This window comes from Vipera ursinii, assembly GCF_947247035.1.
Source record: "Vipera ursinii genome assembly, chromosome: 5".
Taxonomy (NCBI): domain Eukaryota; kingdom Metazoa; phylum Chordata; class Lepidosauria; order Squamata; family Viperidae; genus Vipera; species Vipera ursinii.
This window is the reverse complement of record NC_139518.1, coordinates 30,386,566-30,398,887: the sequence shown is the minus strand read 5'-3', so window position 1 is coordinate 30,398,887 and position 12,322 is coordinate 30,386,566. Positions and strand designations below refer to the sequence as shown.

Sequence of the window (12,322 nt, the reverse complement as noted above, 5' to 3'; positions counted from 1 at the left end):
TCATTCATAAGCCTTTCACATTTTATCATTATACTAAGCATTCTTTTCATATTTTCTATTAGCATTACCCTACATAGTTCTGTGAAATTCATAACATCATTTTTTCATTGTTTTTCACCTTTCCTCACATCTAATTTACATTTTGTCTATTGCCAGATCTATTATCTAATACTTTTCCAAAAGAGAACTCATATTTTCTTTTCCTCTACTTTTTTTTGGCAGTTGCTCAAGGTTTGTGACCTTTTTATTTATTGCGGTTGGTTTATTTATTTACTTTCATATATAGTTAATACTACTACTACACAAAGTATTTACACATTAACATTCTAAAATGCTGCATGCACTTTACAATTTATAAATAATTTTTGTATCAAATCTGTGTTTATCATAGTAATATCATAACCTTGAAAATAGATTACTATAACGTGCCACTTAAAATGTTTAAAATTACAGTTTGGTGAAAATTAGTTTATTAAGATGGAAGAGACCAAGTAGAGTGCAAAATTTCCCTTCATTAAGAAGAACTAAAGTTCTCATTATGTTTAAGTATTCTTGCATGTGCATAAACATCTAAATGAATGCATTTTATAAGAGATTCTAGTTTCAAAACCTGACAAAAATTTCTAGCAGTGGTTGTAGTGGCTTCTAACCCTTTCATTTATTCAGACCACTGCACTGAGTGCTTTGGAAAACAACCTTTTCAACATAGCTATGGCTGCAGAATTCAAGATTATATATTAAGAGGAATATAAAATACAGCTATTTTTTATAATTTATTAAGTCCACTCAGAAAATTGGAGTTGACACATTTGCTGCAGTAGATGCATTGGGGTAAAATGATGATGATGACGATGATGATTGATGATGATGATGATGATGATGATGACAACTCTCCCATAATTCAGGAGTAGTCTGTAGGCCACAGATTGGGAACCACAAACCTTCTCTTTAATGGATCCTATTAATAGTACACTTAAGTTGAAATAAAGAACTGAAGGAAATATTATTATGTAGTAATACATACCCAACTATTGTGTGTTAGGACTTATTTCTAGTTCTGGTTCAAATGTCATACAATTGTAGCCATAAGCATTAGCTAATTATACCCCATAATCCATCAAACTTTTCTTTGAAAAATAAGCACATATGAAATATTGCTTAAAAATAAGTTGATTCCAACTAGTTATTTGACCTTTTCATTGAACAAATACTAAAACAGCTGAAGTCTGGCCTAGCTTTTTGCTAACAAAAATGTTTAGTGTGCAGTTTAAACTAGTTGGCAATGTATGCTGCAAACAACTGCTTTTTCTACAGCCATTTAGCTGTAAAGATTTAGATCTTGCCCTTAGAATACTAGGGAACTTAAGGCTCCAATGAGTTGCTCAACATTTGGATAGTTTCCCTTACTTGTGTTTGCCATTATAAACTGGATACGTTTTTACCTCCATCTGCTTAACAGATGCTCAGATCAGCTTTCTGGAAGATAAGATTTCATATAAAAATATCTTCAAAACATTTAGCAGGCATCTAAACTATTAAATGCTTGGGAAGTCTGTAAGTGGAGAAAAAGCACATAATCAGTCTGTCTAGAGGAAATAATGGAAAACTAGAGTATGTCTGGAACTTTTCACTGCATTCTTTCCAATATCCTTTATATTATCCATAAACAGACTACAGAAATGTTTGTAGGCTGAAAAAATGTGCTTAGGAAAACACACCATAACTTCAGAGTATTTGCAACCATATAGTCTATCACGTTCATTCAAGAATTGGACTTTTTTGAAGGCAGCAAAGAAACTGAATTTTCAGTCATTTCCCACACTGAGAACTAAAACTATGTCATTACTACAAGAAGCTTAGGTAATCCTTTTGCTCTCTATATTCTCCTGTCCCAATTTGTCTTCCATCATCTCTACAGAAGATTCATTGTCATTTCTGTGATAATTTTAAAGTTAATAGGTAAAGGTAAAGGTTCCCCCGCACACGCGTGCTAGTCGTTTCCAACTCTAGGGGCCGGTGCTCATCTCCGTTTCAAAGCCGAAGAGCCAGCGCTTGTCCGAGGACGTCTCCGTGGTCATGTGGCCGGCATGACTAGACACCAAAGGCGCACGGAACGCTGTTACCTTCCCACCGTAGTGGTCCCTATTTTTCTACTTGCATTTTTACGTGCTTTCGAATTGCTAGGTTGGCAGAAGCTGGGACGAGTAACAGGCGCTCACTCTGCTACGTGGCACTCGGGATTCAATCCGCCAAACTGCCGACCTTCTGATTGACAAGCTCAGCGTCCTAACCCACTGAGCCACCACGTCCCTTTAAAGTTAATACTGTAATGTAATTTCCATTGAATTTTTCTTTCAGGTCTCATGCAATCTAATTGAACAACAGTGTTAGTGAAATCCTCATGAATAGAATGTGATTCTCTTACCAATATAAGGAGTGTGCTTTCTTTCACCAAAATTTCACCTCTTTACTGATCTGTATTTTCCCCAACTTCCCACATTTCAATTACATTTCAAAGGAACTGAAAGAAATTTTCTCCCTGAGGTTCTGCAGACTGGGTTTTGTGGCTATCCAGGGAGTCTTCAGAATAAGAAAAATAATGCAAAATACAATACAGCATCACAGTAGCAATTCTCCCATAGCTACCAATAAAGAGAATTTGAAAAATTGTTTGAAAAATTGTAAGGCAGATTCAGATTCATTAGGGTTAACTAATTTACTTATGGATAGAATAAGTATAAATTATATAGGAAGTATAGCACAGCTTTGCCTAAGATCTTTCATGTAGAGTGGAGTAGAATAGAGTAAGAATAGAATAGAATAGAATAGAATAGAATAGAATAGAATAGAATAGAATAGAATAGAATAGAATAGAATAGAATAGAATAGAATAGAATAGAATAGAATTTAAGATTTTTCAGACATGAAATTGGAGTTTAAAAGCCCCAATCTTCTCAAAATACAAAACCAACAGGCTGAAAAAATGTAACCCTATGCAGTTCAGGGAGCTATGGGGTTCCTATGGACTATGCAGAAATGTGTGGCTTCTGCAGATGTGTGCAATTGTATAGGTAGCCATTGTCTAGCATCACATGCTACACAATCATATTGGCAGCAAGTCATTACTATGTTAAATGTGGAGAAGAACAGTACAAAAATGCTGCAATAATAAATAAATCTTCTAATAAAGCTTGAACATTTTGTTGGAACAATGATACATTATGTTAAGACTAAATAGAACTCTTCTTAATCTCTATTAAAACTTAGCACAAAGTAAGTTTTTAGTAGTCTATAGTTTCACCCAGAGTAAGTTTTATGTTTATAGTTTTCAATAAATGTCACTCTATAACAAAGATAATTATTATTTAAGCTTTTCAACAGGTTTTTGGAAAGCTAAAACATACAAATCACAGAATAACAAAAAGATACAGATAAAGCACAAGTAAAAAACTTTTTAGTGATGCCATGTTCTTTTCTCTTTTATTTGTTTCAACTGCTAATCTAAATATTTGTACTGTACAGTGAACAATGAAGTTTATTGCTAGTATCTATTTAACTGGCTACATATCTCTTTTCTTAGAAACCATATTGCATATCTATGGATTTCACTTCTGCGTGATGTATAGTACAAAAGAATGATTCACACGTGTGTGTGTGTGTGTGTGTGTTAAATGTTTGTTAAGTATTTAGAATGCACTTGCTTAAGTCCCAAACACGGGACAAATCTTATTTCCTGTTTCAGCCTAATCCAAGGCCATCTACAGGCAGTAGCCACAGCAGTAGCAGCTCATATTTGTGTAAATTCTTTGGCTTGCTAACAAAGAATAAAGGGAGACAGATATGATCATTTCAAACTTATTTGTTCTCATCAGTCAGCCATACCCTTCTGAGATGGCTGACTGATGAGAACAAATAAGTTTGAAAAGATCTTATCTGTCTCCCTTTATTCTTTGTTAGCAAGCCAAAAAATTTACATACACACACACACACACACACACACACACACACACACATATACACACACACATATATACATACAAGTATACATACACATATACATTACCAGTTTTGCCATTGTTGCATCTTTGAAAGATCAGAAGTTGCTTTTTTCCTGATTCTTGTTTAATTAACTTTTCCTTCCTTCCTTCTCTTTGAACTTTTTTTTCTTTTTTTCTTATTATTTTTATTAGACTTGTATTTTACTCATTAAAAATGTTAATATTGTTAAATGGATTGATTACATCCAGAATAAATATGGGACTAAAAAGTTTCATTTAGCATTTGAATAAGTACCGATGTGATATTTATATTGCTTGTAGTCATTTTATAAGAGCTAAAGTGCGATAGACTTAATAGTTTATTGTTATTAGCATATGGTAGTTTATGATTTTTTTTACTTTTATACCTTGTATTTAGCTCTGGGAAGTCGGGGAGGGGGGAAGGGGATGGGGGAGGGTTGGGCTGGGCTGGGAAGGGGGGGTGGGGGTGGGGTTTTGTTAAAGATAAAATGTATTGAAAAACTTTTCAATAAAAAAATGTTAAAATTGTTAAATATAAAGTAAAAACAGGAATTGGAACAGGGACACATTAAAGGAGAAATAAAAACAGACATTGTACAGCTGCTGTGTAGTTTAATGCACTTCAATTATGTTTCCAAAAAGATTTCCAAAATATTTCAAGAAAAAAATTAGAATTATTGAAGTAGAACATCTACTTTATTGCAAAATAACCTGGCTCGTTATTTCTTTGAATGATTATAAACTTTTCTTTTACACATAAACACAGATATAAAAAAATATTACAATTCTGCAGGAGGCTTTCTTGCCTAAAACTTTATTTCGGGGAAAACATTTTAGAAAATACTTTAGAAAAAGTTCTGACAGTACTTATACTGGGGGGGAAATGAATAGAAGAAATGTTATTGAATTTTATATAAAATTGGAAACTTTTAGAACATACAATCAGGAGCATTTAAGTCTTCTTGTTTCTCTTATACAAGATCAGCCTTTAGTTCTTTGATTTAGCCACAAAAGAGAGGGGAAAATAAAAACATGCACTGTATTCAGTGTTTATGGCTCCTGGCATACCAAAAGGGAAACCACAGAATATGATATGACAAGAAGCCTAAATACTAAATGGTATTAATAAATAAATGAATGTCTGAATGACTGAACAAATGAAAAAGAGACATGTAATGTGATTGAGAAGCTAGGAGAAAGGAGAAGGTTGCAATAATTGCCTGGTTGGGCTCTTGCAACATACTCTTGCTGCCCTTTGAAGACCATCCAGACATTACAACTCATTCAAAATATAGCAACTCACACAGTATTGGGCACTCTTTAGTTTGCCCATGTTCTCTCACTGCTGCATAAGCTGCATTGGCACCCAGCTTCTTTCTGGGCACAACTCAAGGTACTGATTACTACCTTTAAAGCCTTCATATTTAGTGATGGTATGTTTCCTTCACTTAGGAGAGGGGAAGAGGGCTACTGTTTTTGTTGCTTGTGTTTTTACTATTGTTAGCCACCTAGACTTAAGGGTCACAAGTATGAATCCTATATATAAAAAGGGGTAATCTTCAAACATCACGAATACGAAGTTGGATACAAAGAAACAGGATATGGGAAATGTTTACAAGAAATGTAAAGGATTATGCTACAGAGAATCGTATGGAGGTATCACTTCTGTTAATGGGAAGTAGCAGAAAAGGCGCTTAGTGGAAGGATGAAGTGACAGATGCTGTGGATGACAAAAAATAAAATTAAAACAGAAAGAAAATATTTAGAGCGATTTTTGTGGAAATAAAGCACTGTTAAAAGTTTCTTGGACTGTAAAGGGGATGGAGGAGAGAGACATGTACCTTCAGACTTGCAAGATTTTGAGGGGTCCTTGGTGCTCTCTGAGCTTGGTTGTTTTCTTGCAAACATTTTATTTCCCAAACTAAGTATCATCAGTGCTAAGGAATGCGGTTTGCCCTCAGTTTATATTCTACTGGCTTGCCCTGTCATGTTGGTGAGGGTGGTCTTAGAGGTTCTTTGGTTGGGCTGTTGTTTGTTTGTTTGTTTGTTTGTTTGTTTGTTTGGCAGTTTCTTGATAGGGGTATTGTATACTTGATTGTTGGTGTCATTTGATGTCATAGTCCTTTTCACAGGACCAATTGTGAATAATTAAACTGTGAATAATTACTAATTTATAGATAAATGGCAAATAACTAGAGCAAGTAGTGTGCACTTGGTGGAATGTTTGCTAATGGTGCAAAATTGGATGGAAATAGTTTAAATCTGCTAATACTGGTACAAAGGTCCTGAGAAACAAGTGTTCTGTTGAAAATTACAGAAGTCTGTTGACATGAGTGTAAATAAATGCACATATATGCAAACTTCTACCCAACATGATATATGAGTTTAAATATGTTAGGAGAAACATAAAAGAAATTTGAATGTAATATAAATGAGAATTATTTGTTTTAAATTTATTCTGTACATTTGCCACCCACTTCTACAGAAAAATTTTACCATAACATCTTTGTAAGATATGTGTGTGGCAAAAACAGAGGTGGTATCAATAATAAATGGGTGCTGAATGATTGAATACAGAAATGTCTGTGACTTTGAGATAGTTTGGTCATTCAAAGAGAACAAATAAGGATCCAACTGCAAAACAAATATTTAAAGTAAAAGCAAATGGGTGAAAAAGAATATCACTTGGATTAAATGGAGTTTTTGAAATCCTCAAAATGAGTGTTTTAAAGGCACCGTATGAAGATCAAAATGCATGGAGAGGTTCAGTGAATGGTACTGATATAAATTAGATTTAGCTGTTCCTTTCTCTTATCTTGTGTTTAATTTATTTGGCTTACTATTTTTACTCCTTTTCTGCCCTTTGCACAAATGTATTGCATTTACCCTGAACAGCAACAGCATGAGGGAAACATATATATGTGTGCATGCAAGTTCCAACAAAATATATAAATAAATAAATAGAAATTCTCTAAAAGCAGAAGTGTAATGCAGAACAACCTAACATATTATGCTGAGTCAAATACTACATGGAACAGCAAATGTTGTGGTTTTATATTTCCTATTTCTTATCCATGAGACTTATAATATCATAATGTAGTGAAAGAAAGAGCAGCCTATACAATTAAATTGAAAAAGCCTGCAATTCAAAACTGCACAAAGCAAGAATTATTTTATTTGAAGGCAGGCAAGGAAGTAAAATACAAAACAGAGAACTAGCTTAACTATTTTAAGAATATCCTAAAGGAAGTGTTCTGTCACAAACAGATGCATTCACCAAATCTTCATTAGGATAATGGAACTCAGAAATCCCCAGAGTTGGCATTAGGTTAATCCATATTAACCAATTCTTACAACTTCTCTGATGGTGTTATGAGAATGGATCACACTTCTTTGCCTCTTTTTCTCTATTCTAATCCATTTATGCGATTAATAGTTGTGTTAGCTCCACGTAGAAGGAGGGCACCCAGGTTCAAATCTCAAATGACTATGAAGTTTACTTGTGATTTTGGACTACTCACAATTCATTTATTTATTAGATCCCAAATCTATAGCAAAAAAGTACAAAAGATGGATACCTAAATGCAAATATTATTTGACAAGGATAAAACCTAAACCATATATATTCTTTGTAGACTTTGTAGAAATTCCACAAATTGTTTCTGCAATATATTGTTTTTTCTACAAAATAAAATTAAACAGCTGTCAAGAGTATTTTGCTGTTATATGAGTTACAAATCCTGAATGTTAAGCAAAAAAAGTGAGGGCATGATTATTATAAATAATAATATATCATATATAAATTACCTATTATATGATAATGCATACTATTGTGAAGAATCCTATGCCTAGCAGTATCACTATACTTTATTCCAGGATTGAAGCACAGCAGGAAGGAGAGGGAAATAAAGAAGAGGGAGGAGGGAAAGAAAGAGAGAAATGCAAAATGTTAATTAGAATTACAAACATGCTAAAGTCATGGCTCAGGAAAACAGGATATCAGAAAAGTGAGGCAAAGGGGAAAGGGCTACTGACTGAGTCTCTAAAACTATAATTCAAGGAATAGTGCTGCATAAGAATGGGTCCCTGTACTGAACCATTTTTCCAGTCATAATGAAATATTCTAAATAAATTTGACATCAATTCTTTCATAAAAAATACTCTGAGAAAAAATATAGACATTTGTTGGCTTTATGAAGGCTTACTATGGATCCATGTAAGTCATTTCATTTCATAAGTCTGTTTCTTAGTTCAAGGTATTGACAACTCTGATCAGTTCTTTAATAAGTTCTTAAATTTGTTATCAGCCAAACTGATTCTTAATGCTTCCTAAAAAATTAAGAATATCAAAATACATTTTCTTATAAATAATATGATTAAAGGCACTGATTTCTGAAAACTGTTGGGAAAAAGATGAATAACATATATAACTATTTCACAAGGGAGCAATGTTTTTCAAGCTTCATGGAACAAGTATAGTCATCCTAATACAGTTTATGTTGTCAAATTTTAGAAAGAAAGAATGGTCCATCTAGCAAAGCCAATTGAAGTTGATTTGCAGTGTCGACATTAATCATCACAGAAAGTCAACTAGCTGTTGGATAGGCTAGTAACCATGGCAACCCAGTCCAGATATTACTCATACAAATTACACAAGTTACATTTTTGTGGTCCCATCTAGAGCCGTTTCCAACTCCAGGGGCCGGCGCTCATCTCCGTTTCAAAGCTGAAGAGCCAGCACTTGTCCAAGGACGTCTCCGTGGTCATGTGGCCAGCATGACTAGACACCAAAGGCTCACGGAATGCTGTTACCTTCCCACCGTAGTGGTCCCTATTTTTCTACTTGCATTTTTAAGTGCTTTCGAACTTCTAGGATGGCAGAAGCTGGATATATATATATATATATATATATATATATATATATATATATACACACACACACACACATACACATACACACAGTATATACTGTATGTATGTATATATATATATATATATATATATATATATATATATATATATATATATATATGTTTGTGTGTGTGTGTGTATATATATATATATATATATATTCCAAATTACCAATCTACAAACATCTGATTATAGATGAAATGTTTTACTGAATAATTAATAAACTATTTATTTTCTATTATACAAAATTATTATAATTTTTATTACATGTTAAAAAAAGAAAACCTGGCAGGGAAAAATGATTTGAATTTTTATTTACCACAATAATTTACAGTTCACAGCTTCATGTTATCATGTTCATCCTATTATTTTCAGTAAAATAACTTCAGCTAAATTAGAGATTTTCACATAAATGTTGCTCCCTTTATCTTCTTCAGAATATGAGTATTATGATGATTTACACATTAAAGACCATACACAAATAGATAAAATTATTAATTAACTTTGTATGCTGCCAAATCCTTGTGGACTTGCAGTGATAAACAGCATACTAACATATCATAAAATATCCACAGTAAAAGAAAACAGCATAATACAGGTCCATAAACAAAACCACAAAACAGAAAATGCACAATAAATAAGTAATCATTCAAATGCTTGTGAATGCAACCTTAAGTGTTAGAGGTAAATGACTACCACCTCAGTAAATGTATTATGGGAGAACTTTTAAGACTCTTTCAAAGCAGAAGTGAAACCATGTAACATTGTGACCCTTTATACATGGGGTGCTTCCAAAAACTGAAAGTTACTATCAAACTACATCAGCAAAGAACTAAACTCAATTTCTCTCCAAACCTCTTCTTCCTCTTGCCTTAACACCACATCCTCTATTTACTTTCACCATCCTATCTTTTCCTTTCATATTCTAGCAAGTACCCATTTTTGTATAATCAACTGTTGCCATCATCAAAATAAATTATTTTTGTATTCAGATTACTAAATGTAAAAGGATAAACTTACCCATCTATGTTCAGTAGGTGCTGCCACTTGAGGCAGCAAACCCAGACTTGGCCTGTCCAAAGAATTCTATGATATGAAAATTGTGCCAGAATTTGCTAAGAGATACATTAAATATAATAAACAGAAGAAAATTATATAAGACTGAGGATATATCCTGTGGATGTTTAAAAGCCCTTCCTTCCTTCCTTCCTTCTATATATATTTGTTAAATAGTTTAGATTTCATTTTTTGAGACTTTATTTGTATGGAATGTCTATTCGATTCTTATTTTTATTTGTTTAAGAATGTTTTGAGACAAGTCTCCCATAATCTGGTGTTCATCAGACATTTTGTTCTTCAGTTCCTTCAGTCAACAACCGTGCTGACTGAAGGATGATGGGAGTTGGGCTACAACATCAGTTGGAAACTAAGTCATTGTATGCTATTTAAGGGACCAACATATTCAAAATTGCAGCTGCCTAATGTGTCAATGAAAGGCAGTCTGGTGTAGTGGTTAAGGCATCAGACTAGAAACTGGGAGGCCATGGATTCTAGTCCTGCCTTAGGCACAAACAAGCTGGGTTACTTTAGGATAGTCACTCTCTCTCTCAGCCCTAGGAAGAAGGCAATGGCAAATCATTTTCAAAAAATGTTCCAAGAAAACTGCAGCAACTTGAACAGACAAATTGCCAGGAGTCAAAAAACTGACTTCAAGGCAAAAAAATATCAGTAATAAAATTTTAATTTGACCAAACAGAATTCTAAACAAAGAATGAGCAATATGTATATATGGAATATGTTTTTAACAAGTCCAGAAAACATGTAATGGAGTCTAACGAAATATTTTCCTAAAATGTTTTTCCCTTGGATATTAATAACATGCCAGTTTTATCAATTGATGCTCATATATTGTGAAAGCATAAATGTTTGGAGTCATCTTTTCATTTATCTTTTATTCAAGTGGAACATTGCCAGAGAAGATATGTTGCTTCAGTTATTACATACCTTGCATCCAGCATGTGTCCGAGTCTTCATTAATGGAGTTGTGGTGCACAACTCAATGGCTTCTGGCTCATGGAAGATTACAGTGGGAAGTGGTTCCTTCCGAAGAGTTAAGACATTTAGCTTAGTCTTCAACATGGTCTGAAAATGCTAAATGAAATAAAAACAAAGATAGTATGGAGGATTTTTTTTGGGTTTTATAGAATTTACGTGCTTGAATAAAATAAAAATATATGAAGGTCAATATTTCTACCTGACTTGTTCTAATGATCTGTGCAGTGAAATGGAAACATTGCTGGAAGGAATGAAAATTGCTTAAGTTCATGTAAACAAGCAAGAGAGGAAGATAATGTCATCTATGATTTCTTTTTTCCTTCTTTAAAATTATAAATGATACAGATGAAAGAAAGAAAAGAATGTAAGCATTGGTATCTAACAATCTCCAATTCATTTCTTAAAATCATTGTAAAAAGCCAACTCTGCTGAATGGCAATAAAATCCCCCAGTAGTTCCCTGTGTAATATAACTTGTTATTAAAACAAAGCCTGTATTTTGCCTCAAAAGGGCAGGAAGAAAAAATCTAGAATTTAAATCTTGGGATGTAAATCTATAAAAGGCTTTTTGTATACTCTGAGGGGCAAATATTTTCTGTATCTTATGGCCTCATTTTTGTCCCTAAAAAAATGAATGAATTGATTGAGTCATGTCTAAAAGCTTGTGCTAAGTAAACAAATACATACTAAGAGGTCAAGTATCTGAAGTGTTGAGATTTATAGCTGAACCTGATATGAAAACTAATAAGAATTGTGATCCAAACATGTCTCTTTTCAAGCAAGTTATTATATTCATCGAGAAGTTTGAAAAGCTCAGGACTGAAGTGATATAATGGATTAGTTTCTTTCACAGCAAGACACAGTTGAAAAAAGACAGGTGCCACCAAGTATAAACTTTCCCTCACTTACTGAGGAAAATGATGAATATACTACCATCGAATAACATGTTTTCCTGATTATTTTGTGCTTTTTTTGTATACTGAAGTAATATTTATGTTCTGGCTCACTACTGTCTAACTAAAAATATTCCACAAAAATACCACTTTTTCTACAGTTGCTTTTTATCTTTTCATTTGCCATAAACATTAACTTTGTGAAATGCAATGACCTGCCTGGATTTATCTCATCCCATGCCTGAGGAGGACTTACTGCCAGAAACAGACAAGCCATTATACTTAAATCTCTGGGAGTGCATTTTCTATGTACACTTTTGGGAAATAAATATTGAAATAATTTTCAGTGATATAGAAGAGAAAGGACGGAGAAGAATTTCACACAAAACAGCTGTTGGCAGAATATAGTAAATAAGTTATAACACTGAAATGCTTTTGAAAGTTT

General features: G+C 33.3%; 1 protein-coding gene across 1 annotated transcript in view; it reads right to left on the bottom strand.

Annotated features, from left to right (window-relative positions):
• PID1 (phosphotyrosine interaction domain containing 1) overlaps positions 1-12,322 on the bottom strand; it is an 85,556-nt gene that overhangs the window by 36,179 nt on the left and 37,055 nt on the right. Inside the window, exon 2 of the mRNA XM_083364951.1 lies at positions 10,935-11,081. Coding sequence (XP_083221077.1) covers positions 10,935-11,081 — 147 coding nt within the window. The remainder of the gene's footprint in view (positions 1-10,934; positions 11,082-12,322) is intronic.